The 17,010-nt window shown below is 40.7% G+C and overlaps 1 protein-coding gene across 3 annotated transcripts; it reads left to right on the top strand.

Moving 5' to 3' along the window:
• Positions 1 to 1,593: 1,593 nt before the first annotated feature.
• Positions 1,594 to 11,154, top strand: LOC308133975 (uncharacterized protein). 3 transcript variants are annotated; one of them, XR_013936748.1, is made up of 6 exons: positions 1,594 to 1,817; positions 2,346 to 2,405; positions 5,034 to 5,399; positions 7,333 to 7,572; positions 9,844 to 10,242; positions 10,537 to 10,585. XR_013936748.1 is itself a non-coding variant. In XM_080501548.1 (6 exons), exons 2-6 carry the CDS (start codon positions 2,354 to 2,356, stop codon positions 10,595 to 10,597), a joined length of 819 nt encoding a protein of 272 aa, XP_080357674.1. In that variant the 5' UTR covers positions 1,594 to 1,817; positions 2,349 to 2,353; the 3' UTR covers positions 10,598 to 11,154. The 3 variants fall into 3 exon arrangements, 2 of the variants coding, with proteins under 2 accessions (XP_080357674.1, XP_080357673.1); XM_080501548.1 differs by having other exon boundaries at positions 2,349 to 2,405; positions 10,143 to 10,242; positions 10,537 to 11,154; XM_080501547.1 differs by having other exon boundaries at positions 10,143 to 10,242; positions 10,537 to 11,154.
• Positions 11,155 to 17,010: the final 5,856 nt, after the last annotated feature.

The following is a 17,010-nucleotide window of genomic DNA, read 5'->3' as shown; positions in this document are numbered from 1 at the left end:
TATTAATGTTACGTTCTGTTTCAGTAACGCGATTAAATGTGTGTATAATGACAGTAACAAAGTACAATTTAATTTCGTAATCTTTTTTTTATCCAATTGTGGATTCTATTGAGGGCTTATCTTAATCTATTTTTCAGATCATTTTATTATTCCTAGCAAGACCTCAAATCAATTTCATCAGATTTTTCTTGTCACCGTCTTTGTTCTCTCAGAATTGCCCTGAACTGCATCAAGCAGCCTGAAAGCTGCAACACAAACAGTTTGATTGATTCGTTCTTTTCCAAATTCAAGGTCATTTGATGTCCCCGTGTTACCATGTGGCGTGCAACATGAAATGCCGCAGCAGCATCTATATACTTCCATTCTTTAACTAACCAGCTCATCTATGCAACAGAAAACTAACAGTAATTAATTTACATGAGGAGATTGAAAGATTGAAGTATACAGATGATGTCTGGAGAAGTAAAGAAAAAAAATAAAAGCACGAGGACCAAAAGTGTTGGTATTTCTCGGCTGTTGTCTTAGTGCCACCCACTGGTTAATTCCAGCTAACAACACTTCTCCGAAGACAAAGAACTCAGCGGGAGACGCAGCTGTGATTCCCATGATTATTCATAAATCCTCTGCAAATACAAATGGATTTATAATCACTTTTAAATCACTCATTATATTTGTGCCCCAGGATCTGCTTCCTAACGTGAGGAACTGCAGCGCTAACCTCTGAATAAGTGATGCCATTATGCTTCAGTGCTCCAGTAGTGTGTTGCTGACAAAACAATCTCATCTCAAGGTTGGTTTAGAAGCTGCTCTGGAGCTTTCGATCGTATCAAATCATCTTGTCTGGAGGAGGATTTTTTTTTTTTCTCTCTTCTTGACGTTCCTGCAGCCAGCTGAGCTTCAACCTTCTGATTTGTACATGTGAGGGAAACGATGGATTATGAGCTCAGTGGTTCTTCTAAATCAGCATTTGATTCACTGTTAATGATGGAGGCTTTGACTTTTGTCTAATCTTTTCTAAGGAGGGGGGGGCGGGGGTGGGGGGGGGGTTGGCCCTCGCCTTCACACACTTGACAGTGTTTTTTTAGGGGAACAATTATTGTGAAAAAAAAATAAGAATAGACTGAATCACGCATTACCTCCTCTCTTTTTTTCTATAATCCAAAGCCAACACAATGTATTGTCTGCAGGGCAAATAGTGTTCCAGGCGGATAAGAAGCCCACAGTACAAAGCCTATTTCATCAGACTGCATCTCAACATTGTCACTTGTTTCCCGTCTAAAACAATACCATTGCATTTTATCTCAGTTTACAAAACAGTGCAACAAGAGTTGTTTAAACGACCCACAACCGACCGTGTTGTATTGTTGACGGTTGCACGCAGGTCTGGGAAAGATAGGCGGTGGCGAGGGTGGGAAAATTAAGGAGGTCTGATTTTACAATGGAAAATTCCCTTATATAAAAGCACAAAGCATAAAGACACATTGACCACACAGGAAGGGGGGGGGGGGGGGACTAGGAGGGGGAGGAAGCTGCTTGAAAACAAGGTGACGCCTACGTGACATGCTCCGGCTGGACCAGGCGGGAGACAAAAAGGCCAGAGGGAAGAGAAGAAAACGTTTCTCTTCTCTCCTGCACGAAACTTTGATATTTCTCACCACGCGATGACAACTGCTCTGAAGGTACTGTTTCATTGGGGGGGCCATAAATCCGTCGGCTGAGTGAACTGTGCTTGCACCTTAACCGTGACCTTAGGCGCACCTTGGGAAAGTGAACACTGAGGGGACTGCGCAGCGTTGTTTTCTGCCGGCTTTGAAACGGTAGGTGGAATTTTCTTCCAGGATGTTTTGATGTGTGGATAACTGCTAGCTGAACATAGAGGGGAATGCTGGGTTAGTTTATAATATATGCAGGTTTAGTTGTGCTCTCGCACTGTTATCAGTGTTTCCTCTCTGTGTGTTTTTGTTGTCGTGTCTGTGCTTGAGGGGGTTCATTTTCAGTTTTGGCAGCAGAAGCGTCACTGTTTTGTTCCAACTTGTGATTTTAGCACAGCTTGCAATGCCAAAACTGTTGTTCTTTGGATACTTTACAAATAAATTAAGAGGGGGGAAAAAGAAAGAATACCCTAAACATTTGGATTACATTTTTTATTTTATTTTATTTTTTTAATGGAGAGACATGTTGCTGTAATTCTTATCTTGCACTCATTTAAATTTCACATTTTCTCCGGAGGTGGTGTTTTTATTCTTGCTGCAGTGGCACCCCTGCTGCCCGAGTACAAAGGAAACGGTGTGCTGCCGCTGAGGTCATGAACAAATTCCTCTTTCTCTGCTCTCTGTCTACATCAGCAGGTGTTATGGATCTACAGTATTTCCTGTGCTGGAGAGTTGCCTCACTGTTTCTCTTGAGTAAGCCTTATTTTTTTTTTTTTTGTTGAACCCACAATATCAATGAGTTGCAGTTTTAGGTTGGGTTTTTTGTTGTTGTTTGTTTGTTGTTTTTTTAAACAAAAAAAAGGAATATCTGCCTACACAAATACAGAAAAAATGTTCTTTTTTACCTTCAGTATTTGCATATTGATAACGATCATATGGGTTTTCATAGTGTGGGATGTTACTACCGATCCCCCATAATGACACACATGATGGATATCCTAATGTTTGTTTTTTTTTTACTGTTAATAGCTGCGGGTATGCATAGGCAATAGAGAAGCATAACCCTTCATTAACCAACTGGATGATTTTAATCATCTAGTTTTAATGAGTTTATTGTCCTTCAAACCAGTTACAGTAATTTTAGATTTTTATTATGTTAGTTACTCTTCATCGCACTGTCCAAAATGTGTGTTTTGATCAAACAATTAAAAGTTTTACTCGACACGTATTTCTTTTTGTTATGTTTTTGGCTCCCACATCGAGAAGGAGAATTGAGTTAACTTGGAAAAGGGATTTTCCTCTGACCCTCAGGGTTTTCCTGTTTGTGTTTCGCTGCTGAAGCTCTCTGACACCTCACAGGAGAGGCCCATCCCACACTCTACAATCCATTGATATGATTCATCAGTTAACTGTTTTTCTAGTTTTTAGACTCATAACTGCTGTTCCCTTTTTCTCCTCCTCAAGTATCGTTTCCTTCCAGTCTGCTTACCCAATCGACGCCTATAAACTTAAGATAACGCCTGAAAAACACGTCCTTGAGTAAAGCATTGTACACATAAAACTAGAGCAGGTTTTCATTCTCCTCAATGTTATTCATAAGTCAGGGGACCAGTTTGCAAATAATGTGTTTTGTATTGGAAAATGGTATGTAATCAATATTTTAGCTGGAATCCTTTTTGTCAATGAGACAAAAAAAAAAAAAAAAGCACAATATATGTGATATGTGTCAGTATAATCCTTTCTGGCATATTTCATCATCTGTAAATGGCACATACTGTCACACATGAGTGTTTTGCAATAACTTCAAAGTCTTGAAATATCATCTGATAACGCTACTATTTTAAAGGAATCCCATTAAAGGGTTCAGGTACAGTACATCCACAAACATCTTCTGCACATAAATAGACATCAGAAGCACCTTCAGACGCTGTAGAAACATAAGACTCATTGTAAACTGCCTCCTGCATTAAGAACTGTACTCACATTATTTACATTTCCTTCATCCTTTTCCCATCAAGTTAAGGCACATGATTAATAGTCTCTGTGGTGAATGCATCCAGGCTTACCAGGCTTTGACACAGATTTTAGGATATTGATGTGGTTTGATGGATATCACATTAGGCATGGCTGTTGCGCCATAAATCATCACCTGACATTATTTGACAGAAAGTAGCCATATATATTCATAAAGTGCATGCTGAGGTTCTGGTTGATGTATTGTGCAACTGTTTGTTTATTTAGGCCTCCATCCTGTACATATGAAGCAAATGCGCTGGAATAAAAGGTCAAATCTGATTACACGTAATGGGTCATTGTGGTCAGTTAAGCAGAAACACACACTATGTCGGCAGCGCAAATGCTGCTGATGTACATGTACTTCTTATTCCAAATATCAACACTGTGCCTAGAGAGTATTCTAAAAGAAATGGCAACAATAGACAGATTAACATTCAGATAAAGATTGTAAAAACAGGCACTGGAATGCATACAAAGTGTAAAAGTAAAGAGCATTTCTTTAAAGAACATTTCCACCAGCAGTTTTTGTTCTTCATTCCACAACTTCAAACAGGTCTTTTAAGCAGGACCATGGATGGGAAATATCCCGCTGTGCTGCTCTGCCTGTTATCTGATTCACTTTCAGCCTATTTGTTCTCTTCCTGTCACACACATATTCAATAGATGTGTTTCCACATGAACAAGACATCTTTTGAAGGAACATGCAATGTACTTTTGAACCCGCAGAGGGTTATTCTCGTATATTATTGCCACATTAATTTATGTCGAAGTTGAGAAGTTAAGCACAAAAGCGGTGGCTAAATTTGATTGTAGGACAAGAAGTAGAATAACCATTATTTTTAATCTTTGAATACAATGAAGAGAGGGTTCATGCCTCTTTGTTGGCTTGTGATGCCCGTGCCTGGGCACATAATGATGCAAAGATCGAGTGTGCCTCTTTTTAAAGTTACCCATCCATCCATCCGTCCATCCATCCATCCATCCATCCACCCATCCATCCATCCATCTCAATCCAGCATGCAGAGACACATCATCACACTCAAATACAGACAAACTGGTAATTTATTGTCACTAATCACCAAAACCATTGTAACTGGAGCAAAACACACACACACACACACACGTACTGTATATAGATTGGGATAGCATAGAAACGTATCAAAGAAGTGCTGCCATGCTCAAAACCAAACAGGCAAATTCTCACTGTATGAGTGCAGACCACTTCAACACTATATGACACCAAAAATATTACATTAAATCCAGAACCAAAACCCCTCAAAACCCCATTTTTACCTCTGTTCTGTACATATAAGCAACAGACACCAAGGAGCATGTAGTAACACATTGTGGACTCTCTATCCGCAGTGCCTTGTGGGCTCCACTGTATGTCGGTGCACGTCCTCAACGAAGAGCCCGTGCATGTCATCCCCGGCTCCAGTCTGGTTCTGAAGGCTCAGATTGAGCCGGGACCCTTGGAACAAGTCTCCATGATAACCTGGGAACGCGAGCCTGAAACTGGAATAGCTCCTGAGAGAGTGACACTGGCCACGTGCCCTGGCAGTAGCACCGAGTGCGCTGGTACAAGGCCAAACGTCCATGTGAACACCAAGCAGCATGAGACGACACTTCAGATTAATGGATACAGCAGGGCGGACAGCGGCGTGTACGCTGTGACTGTGACGGATAAAGGAGGAACGAAAACCACGGCGCACTGCATCGTCAGGGAATATGGTACAGTAGCATGTCCAGCACATGTGTGACACTTTTAGATAAATCCACTTTTGAGAGCAAATTATGTGTATCGTCACTTTATTACACTGCCCATTGGTCCAGTTCTCTTTTCTGCAGGTTTCCAAAGAAACGCTATTGACGTTGCATCCTGCTGCAGAATGAGGCAAAATGAAACTAGGTTTACTTTCCTAAACTTGCGAAGACATTTCAAGGCAAAATTCAGCATTGAGATACTCTTTCACTTATTTTTGAAAAGGAAAATAACCAACTTTTGAAGGTTATAGCTTCCCTCAGTCTGAGGATCTTACACTTAATCCCTTAGTTGACAAAACAATCACCTCACCTCAAGGTCCTTTTGGTAGCTGCTCTGAAGTTTATCGTAATACATTTCTGTTATCAGGGGATGAAGTTTTGCCTTTGGTCGGCATAGAAATGCAGATTTTAAACTTTTCGCTTTCCATTTAAAATGGCTTAAAGGGGCACTATGTGAAATTAAAGTCTGCATACTGATGTTTTACTATAGGGGGCAGTGTTGAGTCACTTTACCCTGTAGTTTGGCTCTTCTTCTTGTTTGGTAGTTGTAGTGTCAAACATCGAATCCAGAAGGGAAATAGCTCAAATAACGATTATGAGTTTCAGTTAGTAGTGTGATAATCTTATGACAATGTCAATATTTTTGACATTTGTTGCCCATGATTGTGACAGTCAAAACCCATAATAAGATAACAAACAACATACAATTCTTCATTACAATAATTCTTAATGCTGTGGTTTGTTGTGTTTGTCAAAGGTAAAGTGATACTTCACTGTAGCTGCAGCTGGAAGAAAACAATCAATGATTAATCTCTGAGGTTATACTGAAATAATTAGACACTGAAATATTACATATTATACTTTCGAAGGTTGACATACAAAGTTAAATTTGAACAGTGTAAACTTCTAAAGGTACGTTTTGGACAAAGCAATTAAAAAAACAGCAGCCGTAGCTTTGTGAAATCAGTGTATGTATTTGTCTTTGGTATGTGAATTGAATAAATAAGTCAGGTAATTGCAAAGGGGGATTAGGTGGCTTGAAAATATAGTCAGATGTTAATAATCATTGGTTGCAACGCTAATTATTCACAGTGGAAAGGGTCTATAGATGCTGGAGCTGTAAGGCAAAGCAAACAGGTAATTGAATCCGGCAAATATGTTTTGTTTCCATGCAATATTTTGAAGGCAGTTTATGTGAAAACAGTGTAAATAAGTCTCTGGGTAACAATATGAAAGCAAAAACATTCCGAAAGCTCATCATTTGACTTTGTTCTGGCTCTTCTAGCGTTAACTCCAACAATTACCAACAGCATAATGAATGTGCTTCAATTTCACACCGGCGGGCATTGTTTTCTTCTGGTGGTGAATGTCTCATTTAATAATGTAACACTTGAAATTAAATTTGCCTGAAGGCTTCACTTTTCTGCTTTCCCTTTTTTCCTTTCAGTCTCTCCGGATCGTTTTTGGTGTCGTTGTAGGTTTCCAGTTTTCCGTCAAACTCTTGTGTGCTTTTACTCTCATCTGTCTGCTCTAACGGCATCAATTCATCAGCGCCGCTCCTCTCCACATCTGCTCTTTCGGCTTCCAGGGTTTTCCATCAACCCATTCTCCAACATTATCCTGCACTCTCTGATCTCATTATTGTGTCTGAAACCGAGCCAGTTTCTCCTGACAGCATTAAATGTCCCTTATGATTCTTTGTCTTAGACCCTTTTGGACAGCCATGTGTCATTCGTCTTATTTCATAACAGATAGATGCCCACGGCTAAGCAATAACCCCCCCCCCCCCACCACCACCACCACCACCACCACCTTGCTTCTATTCAGCAATGAATTTCACCTACATTTTAAGTTCCTATTTTAATATTGACCCAACACCTCTGTGCATCTGTCGTTGCAGAGGCAGTCCACTATGTCTCCTTGAGCATCAATGTGTCTCACTCCTCGCTGGTTTGTGCCGAAGCCTGGGGGACGAACCCCAACTTCAGCTGGCTCTACGAGAGAGACGCCATCACTCAGACTGTGGGCCAAGTCTCCAAAGATGGGACGACGCTGGTTCTGTCCATGACTCCCATTTGTGGTCACTTCACCTGCGTGGTCAGTAACAAGCTGGGCTACAGCTCCGCGACTTATTCTGCAGGTATGAGCTTTCAGGGCTTCACAAAACAAAGCTGTTTTAGAAATGCAAGGTTTGTCGTAGCCTGGATTTATCGAAAATTGCAGCAGTCGGTTGCTCCTGACAGAGGCAGAGTAAAAGTAAAATGGCTCTCTAAGCGTTATAATTATAATTATATAAAGTTCTCGGTACCATTCAGCTCAGTGGTGTTTGTTTGACTCTCATCTACCCTGTTGCTGTTTTCAATAGAATTTAGAAACAACCGAGAGATTTATATATTTTTTTCGATATCTAAAGTGATTGAAGACTGTCCATTTAAATTCTTTATCCAAATTAAGTTCAGAACAACTGGTGAAATCTCCTGTTCAATTAAACCAGTGACTTTTCATCAGGAGGCAAGAGTGCGAACTGCTACACCATTACACTAAACAGATCTATATTCATAGAATCACTACAAACACAATCATTTCCAAAAGTGATAGAAAATTATAATAATACAAAAACCTGGATGTTTCATGACTGCAGAATCAAATTGAAATCTTCACATTCACATTTCCTTGATAATGCCACCTGTACTAAATTCGACCTCTTCAGCCACTGTTCCTTGCTAAACTGAGCTGATAAATTCACACACTGCAGCACATTTTCACCTTAATAGTGATCACAGCGCCTTCAACCTAATTTACACCCTCATAGCGACAGCGCTGCCTTGCAAGGTGCTCGCCCTCCTCTGGGAGCGACTTGTGGTTCAGTGACTTGTTCAAGGACACTCCGGCATGTGGACAGGAGGAGTCGGGATTCAATCCAATGAGGCCGCCCTTGAGAGGACAAGTCACTCCGCCACTTTCCCTACAGCCATGTTCTGTATCCATGGATGTAAATACACGATAAAGCGCTGCAGATCACGGATGGAAATATCCAGCTTCGAATATTTGATATATTAATTTATTGCTCCCCCCATAAAGTATAACGGTACACAGGTGAATATGAAGAAAAAAATCATTACATACAGTTAAAACAAATAAAGCAAAAAAATAAAAAATGAATCAAGCTTTTTCAAATTACTGATTCTTTTATTGTTACGTGTTTATTTCGAACTTGAATGAAAGACAAACAAACAAACAAAATAACATACATACATATATACATATAAACAAAATAAAATATAATAGTAATCAAATGCAAATAGCTATTACAGCATTTTTTTTTCTACTACCGTTAAATCCTTTCAAAAACCAGATTCAGTTCGATCATTATATCCTCCGATTTAAAAAAGAAATTATCTTTTCAAATATAACATTTTGAAATTACAATTGTCAACTTCTTCATTGTATTCTTATTTTTCAAGAGGAACCTGCACATCCATGAGAGAGGATTAGGTTAGTGAATAGAAAATAAATATATGTAGATTCCTAATGGTTACTCTTTATATCTAGAAACGAGGTGTCAAGCTCATTTTGGTTAAGGGGCCACATACATTTCATTTTATTCTTAATTGAGCCAGAAAATTATAATTGCAGCATAATCACTTATAAATACAATAACAACACAAACATTTTTTTTTTTTTTTTTTTTTAGTACAAAGAAAAGCAGGGCATACCAGAAGCATTCATACTTATTTGACTTTTTACAAACTTTCTGCAATTTGAAAGTCTACGATATCACACGGTGTGTCTCGTCACACTAATGTTGATAATAGATGAATTATTTCTAGAACATAAGCGTGCGTTTCTCCACAAACCCCAAAGCTTGCGTTTTCATTAGACACGAGTTGCGTATAGATTTCATCTCTGACTCACTGATCCCACAGCTACAAACATTGTCTTCAGCTTTACAGTATTTTTTTTTTAAAATGGCACCCCTAGTGTACATATCTGGAACAGCAGTTATTTATGTTTTCGTGAACCAGCTTGCGAAGCTTTTTCAATCCCAACAAGCTGCATGTTTGTCTTCCCAGAATAATATTATCATTTGTTTTTGTTTTTTAATTAAAACCCTCAAAACATCAGATGCTGCAGCTTCACATTGCAGTAAAGCTTATTTTTGATTTGAATGCTTATTTCACATTAGTAGCATTTTGTTCATATTGTTTAGATGAAGAGGTGGATTGTAAGTAAAAAAAAAAAAAAAAAAGTGGAAACAAACAATGAAATGTTACTCAAAGTTGGCCGAGTGTATCGCCACGGATGTTTTGAAATCAGGCGCCTTTACACGGTGCCTTATGTTTCTTGGGGCTGTGCACTGATTGCACTTTGTTCTGTGTATTGTTTCACTGGTGGTGTTTCGGTGATAAAGGATTTTCCGGAGTGCAATCAATAAATCACTGCCACCACTGCTGCTTCGGCTGCTACCACTGCTGCTAAACAGGCAAGACAAATGTAATTTTTGGTTTCTGCCAAGAGGCCCAACGAGGATCCCGAGACAGTCTGGGTGTTTTCAGGATGCCTCCTGTTAGCACTCGCTGTTCTCGTCGTTTTAGTGACTGTGAGGACTTGTAGCAACAGACCTTCCTGGCCTCCCGGGGCAGCCATGTCAGGCGACTTGTGCTTCTCTTCACCCCCAATCTCATCGGGTGTCTCTTTCCTTGCTGACAGCACCTTGTGAAAAGGAGGGCAAGGGGACGTCGGCGGTGGTGATCTGTCTCGTCCTCCTGTTGCTGCTGTTTGGAGGACTGCTGGCTTTTTTGCTGTGGAGGTGAAGTCATGTGCACAGACGCTGGCAGACACAAACACAAATCTCATTTCAGGCTGGTGATAAAACCATACGCCGTGTGAAAATACGACACTGATAGTACCTGCTTTAAAAGGACAGGAGCAGGCGGGGCAACATGAGACATGGCGTCCTTTCACAGGAGCGTGTGAAGCATGACAGGCCAGCCTGTGTCTGCAAAACAATCGTCTTTTTTTTCTTTCTTTTTTTTTTCCTTGAGCCAGGACTGTTTTTGTAACCGCTGTTTGATCTAAATTGAACATTTGGGTTTCATTTCAGGAGATATAGGCGCAACAATAGAGGAGAGAGGCTGCAGAATCCTTTGGACGACACCATTTAAAAGAAGACCAAAGCTATTCTGAGAGCCGAACAGAGGATGAAGAGGCCTGTGGAGGACGAACTTCCTGTCCTGTGAGCAGCATGATCTCATACTGCATTGGAATAATGTGAAGAGTGAACTGCTTTCTGACAAAAAAGAAAGATATCCAAGAGAAGATGTGTATGTTGAGGAGCCGGCAGCGTCCTTACAGTGCCTCCTGCTGGGCTGCACCTGACACTGTGCATTAAAATGAAGCGTTCATTTCTATGAATTGTGTTGATTTGTACTGTATTTTTGGTTTCACTGGCTAAAATGTGACAGTTCAAAAAAAGATCTATTTCATTTTAATGCACGCTGTGAAGTGGTTCTCAATCTTTTGACGTGTCATGTCTCTTTTACTGCAACTCGTGGCTTGTTTCCTCATTACAAGAAGTATTTTTTTAAAATGTAATAAAATTGTGAAACAATTGTTTACAACCACAATTGAGAGAGAGTGTGTCTCAATAACATAATGTCATGACTATCCCATCCATTATACCTGTTTTTATAAGCAAAGAGCAAAAAAAACCTGCAATAAAGCTTTCATTTCCAAGAAAAGCAGCTCTATTTATGAATTATTACATTATTAGCTGTACATATTACAAAGGCTTTTTTAAAACTGCATCTCCTTGTATGTGATAACATTAGATTATCAAAATGTCATGGCCATAATGGCTCCTACATTATTGGCCAGTTATTACATTATTGGTTTTCTTACATTTTAAATGGCCAAAATTCTTACAACATTGGCAGGAGAGAAGTTATTGATCACTATTGAATTATCCAAGACAACCCCTCACAGATACTGATGATGTCATTGTGTAAGAGCATTAACCTGAGTGACATCCACAGACTGAAATGTCCGCTGAAGTTTTTTTTGTGTCATTTGAATGAGACTCAGTCTGGGTATTTTTTTTCTTTCTATTACTTAAGCCTCTTTAGAAGCCTCCATCTTTTCCATTTTGCAAGTGTTCTTAGAGTCATTATCCTGCTAAAACATCCACAACTTGTTCAACTTCATCTTGCAGGCAGATGGCCTGACATTATCTTTAAGCTCTCTCTGATATACCTCAGAGATCCCAGCTGAATCGGTGACTGCAAGCTGTCCAATCCCCGAGGCAGAAAGAAAAAAAACATCCCTCCAGAACATTTCCACCACCATGCTCCACAGATGGTAAAAGGTTTTTTTTTTCCTCTGGAAAACCGGGTTTATTTTTGTTGCTTTTTTTCAAGCTTGCATCAAACCTGCCTGCTCACTGTGGCCAAGCATTTTGTCCAGGGCACAATATTCCTAAAGGCCCGGTCTTTACCTCTTTATTCATTGGCAAACGATAGCATGGCTCTGATGCTTGTTTCAAACAGCAAAGCCCCCACCACCCCCCACTCATGCAGTTCCAGGACCGCAATCTCTTTCTGATTGTGCTCACCTGCACTCTGACACCTGCAGGTGCAAAAAATACCTGTGAGGAAATTTGGGGTTTTTTGGACACTTTGTTGCACGCTCCCTCATAGCTGTCATGGTTTTAGATTTTCCACCTGTGGGTTGTGTATTTCACAACGCAATCGTCTTGTGTTCACTGCATGGCTCACGCGTCAGTGTTTATTTTTTTCTTTTTCTTAAAACCAGTGAGAACAGTAAAGCCTGGTAATCATCCATCCATCTGCCCCACTTAATCCATATGGGGGTCACCTACACATCCCTGCTTCCCTGCTACTTTATCAAGCTCACGGTGGAGATGACCCCGTGCTGCTTCCAGACCAACAGAGATGTATGATCTCTTCATCTGGTCTTGGACAGACCTCAGGGACTAGATACAGCTGATACAACATTATTGTGTATCTATGATGGGAGGAGACCAGTGGGTATTCTGATCTGATGGCTCAACCAGCTCGTCATGTGGAGGAGGAGCCACTTAGTCTGAGCTCCTATGAGGCAACACTCTAGAGATATAATCAAGGAAGATTAAATGTTTGTTTGATCATAAATTGTATATAGATAGTTCCTATAGATGTTGTTGGTATTGTTTTGGGTTGGTTTGTTTTTTTAACATAAATTCACACAGCACTGTTAACCCTGTCAAGAGTCGACCCCCAAACTATGCAGGATTTAATGAGTGCAGTAACAAAGAAGCCAGATTGACAATAGTCCATCTGCACGGTTGAGATTTGGCTCTGAAGGCTGCTTTCATTCGTTATGTTTTCAGTCTGATGCGACCTTCGACCCCTCAGTGAATTCCTCTTGTGTGATTTGGAGGGTAAATTTATCTTTGGGGATCTCCAGTAATTTTGTGTCTCTTCCGTTGGCTGCACGAAATGTTCTTGGTTTCCATCCAGAAGCTGCAGACAGCAAAAATCCCAGTGTGGACACGTTGTCATCCGGTGTCGTAATGTTCATTTCACGATACAGCCATCACGCTAAAGCACCCCCTACCCCACCCCCGTGACCTCCAGTGGGGTTATCGCTGTGCTTTGCACAGCTACAGTGGACTGACGGGTGAAAAGGAACTGAAGATCCAGAGGTCGGGGGGAAGACGGGTCTTATTGAATGTTGGAGTATAGCGCAATAAAACATCTGCTGCAAAAGTTTAGGTGTGCCTTAGGGAGTTTTAGCCAGAGTTTCCTCCGCCTGTGCTGATGTTTCAAAATATATCAAACAAAGTCACTCCATTCTCTATAAAAGTCCTCGACATAGCTTGGTGAATGGTAGCCAACTGAGGTTGTATATCTGTAGGGGGAAGAGACAATGATGTATTGCCGGGGAAAGGAAAGAAAGGTGGAGTGACATACAAATCACTCCCCTGAAGTCAGACTGTGTGCATCTGTCTTTTAAATGTACCAGTCCAAAGCCTAAATATGAGCTGATGTCAGTCTGCAAGGCTGCAAATGTAGGCAATATACTGTGTGACATTAGACATCAAATAGTCCGCCCAGGCCCCCGCGTGCAGAATATACCGCCGACGAGCACCCTGACAGTATAGAACTGTAAAAGGAGGGCAGAACATTTCTCAGACGGCTCCCTAAGCCAGGTTTTGTGCCAAAATCCCCTCCGTCACAAGCCCATTAGCACCGCACCTTTTGTATTGTGAGATGACCCTGCACTCCCATGCATTCGCCTGCCTTCCATCAGATTACAGGGCAGATGGAGGAGCAGGCGCCGCACATACATCAGGCGGAAGAGAGGCAGAAAGAGTCTCCTCTGATGCCGGTTCAAGCTGTGTGTGCAGAAAAGAGGAACAGGATTCTCGCTCGTCAACAGATATTTGATTAAACAAACTGTTTGCATATTCTGATTTTGATGCAATAACTTACAAAAAATCCCATCAAAATAACATGTTTTGGTCTGTATTTGGTCCAGTATGTTTCCTGAGTTCATCACACAGAGCATCAAACTTACTTTTAAATTATTGCTCACTAAAAGCTGCTTTCATGGCCATTTGGGAAACCACTTTAATTACTAACTGACTTTGTGAGTTTCGGGATTGCTCATCATCAGCATGAAGTCAGAGACGATTCAGAGACATGTATGTTTTTGTGGTTTTTGGAGGGATTTTTCCCACATCAATATTTGAGAATATTGAAAAATAAAATATTGCCAGATTTGAAAAAGCTGAAGAAATATTTGCACTTCAGCAAAGTGGTACTTGAGCTTAAGCTCTACATGCTTACAAGATTTCAGGGGCAATGCTGGAACAGTTTGGATTTGGTGGAATTAATTCAAGTCGAGATCGTTCAAATTTTTAATTTCCACAGATGGGAAAGTAATCAAGTTTCAGGATTTTCATCCATCTATTCATCTTTTATGCCCATTTTATCCCATTTAGACATGAGCGGAAATCCTAATAACGGGGGCGCATTAAACACAACATTTTCTCAAGGGGAATTATTTGGGTGGGTTCCACTAATTATATTTTTGTGGGGCACTTGAACATTTTTACAAGAACGTGAAATCCAATTCGCCCGCTTACAGGGATTTCCATATAGGGCTCACTGGAAGCTGATCACTGCTTACAAAAGGCGACAGGAAGTATGTACCTTGGGAAGCTGAACCGAGCTGCATTTATATCAGAGACTTCAAAAACTTTTAAAAATAGCAATATTTCCATGTCCCCACATTCAGACATGCATGCACTCATTTTTACATTCAAACTTCAAAACACTCTTCACATTTGAATTGTCACCATTTAGTACTTTCAAGAAGAAGAAGGGGGGAAAAAAAATCTATTTTCTGCTAAAATAGCTTTAAAAACACACGCAGCTCTGTGGTCAGAGCCAATTTTCTCCCACAGACAGAAAAAAAATACATGTTTCTAAGAACTTGAGGTTTGGGCTTTTGTGATAGTCACCAAGAATATCATCTGACTCTCATAATGTTTCACACTCTAACCTGTTGACACAATCCCACATCCACCCTGAAGCCCAGCAGTACATAGATGGATGCGTCAGTTTGACTAATCAAGGTTGATGTGGCTGCGACAGACACAAATGAGGACTGACAGGAAGGAGACAATGAGGCACAGCTGAAAGCGCTCAAGGAATCATCAAGGTGACACATGGAGGGCGGAGGAGAGGAGACCAGGGTCAGACTCATGAACATGGAGCCAAACAATTGCAGACATCCCATTAAACCTTAAATGTGGACCGTGTAACCTGAAAATAAAATAAAAACCTACAACAGTGGTTCTCAGCCTTCCTCTGTTGTACAGCACTATTAGATCAGAGGCACTGTTCAATCAGAGACACCAGAATTGACCTCCTGAAACCATCTTGCAACCAACATTGGAGTCAAGCTGATCAAGAACACAACTCAACACTGTGGAGCAGCTGGAACTATGGCCTTCTTTAGAGTCAATTTAAGTTTATTTAAATATTCCATAATGTACCGGAGCAAAATGGAAAATCCACAACTTTGACAGCAGTCAAACCTCTGCCTCCTACAACTCTTCTCAGCACCATTTTTACCAACCAAAACACGACCGACAATCCCTTGAAGCAGCAGTAAATCTGTTTTTTTCCCCCCTACAGTTGCTTCAAAGAACCTAAGACAAAAAGGTTGAACCCTTGCCTTCACCAACCACCTGCATTACCAGTCACTTCTCTGAACCACTACTCTTCCCTCTAAAAAAAAAAAAAAAAAGAGTAGATATCAACAGTTTTTTGGGAATTCTGATATTGATTCAAAGAAGACAAAGATGCGAGTGAAATTGGGTAAAAAAAAGTACATAAAAATTGATTCGAGTTCTTTTCCAGGAACCTCTAATAAAATGTCCACATATTACCTGACGGTCAATCACAGGCTTCGCTTACGTACACAAAGATTGTGGTGTTGTTAAATCAATAGTTGTTGCTGACTACGTCCAGCCAATGCCAAGTCTTGTACGAGAACAGCCTTCTGCAGGCGGCAAATTCTCTTTCTCGGGGTGACGTCTGATAATTCCTTGTGCTAGCAGGTCGTTTGTCATCTGTGGGACAGCAGATAGTGGTGGTGTGCAGCCTGGGAGTCAAGTTGTTTTCCCCTGTATATCATCTACCCCACTGACAGAAGCTCTGGTGGGGGTTAGAGGTAAAATGAAAACGTCACAATCAAGATACAGCACTGAAAAATGGACGTCGTCGCCGTGGCACCGAGCGTGGGAGCCGGCTTTTGGATTCAGAGCGTCACGTCTAAACTGCTGCGGGTTTCTATCCACGTCCGTCTGTCCTTCTGTCCTTCCAGGGCCTTCAGGTTTCCAGTTCAGCCCTCACCCTGACTTCCTTTACGTGTCTGACCTCTGGCTCAACACCCTGCACGCACGCACACACACACACACACACACACACACACACACACACACACACACACACACACACACACACACACACACACACACACACACACACACACACACACACACACACACACACACACCAGTTCAACTGAAAACATGCTCTCCATCCTATTGTCAACTCAGACAGTCTCTTGCCTTGGTGAACTGTTCCCACTCCTGGTGAAAGGAGGAACTGCAGCATGGAGATTAAACTAAAACATTCAAAACGGACCTCAGTGAAGACATCATCCTGGTTTTAAGATTCGGTAATTATTTATACGGATCACAGAGGTTTGAAATTATCCCCATCACAGCTAAAAGCTGCACTCAGCCCTTGGATATATATATAGAATAAAAAGAGCTAAATCGCTGTGTTTTATACATCTGGATCAAACATAAAAATCTCATCATTATTTTTACATTTTAGAATGTAAAAAAGACAATAATTTATCAATAATGCAATCTAGTAACAATGTCATCCATGATTGATCATTGCGAGATAATATTTATCCTCAATGAATAAATACGACTACAAACGATGCAATCCACTAAAGCTCTTTTAAATCGGCAAACTGCACACAAAAATTCAGT

This window comes from Blennius ocellaris (assembly GCF_963422515.1).
Source record: "Blennius ocellaris genome assembly, chromosome: 8".
In the NCBI taxonomy this organism is placed as follows: domain Eukaryota; kingdom Metazoa; phylum Chordata; class Actinopteri; order Blenniiformes; family Blenniidae; genus Blennius; species Blennius ocellaris.
Note: the sequence above shows the minus strand (reverse complement) of the source record. Positions and strands in the feature narration are given on the sequence as shown.

Excerpts from the sequence above, each read along its gene's own strand:
- LOC308133975 (XM_080501548.1), top strand. The coding sequence starts at position 2,354 with ATGGATCTACAGTATTTCCTGTGCTGGAGAGTTGCCTCACTGTTTCTC. Across the intron at positions 2,406-5,033 it reads TGCCTCACTGTTTCTCTTGA|TGCCTTGTGGGCTCCACTGT; the intron begins GTAAGCCTTATT and ends CTCTATCCGCAG. Across the intron at positions 10,243-10,536 it reads CTGGCTTTTTTGCTGTGGAG|GAGATATAGGCGCAACAATA; the intron begins GTGAAGTCATGT and ends GTTTCATTTCAG.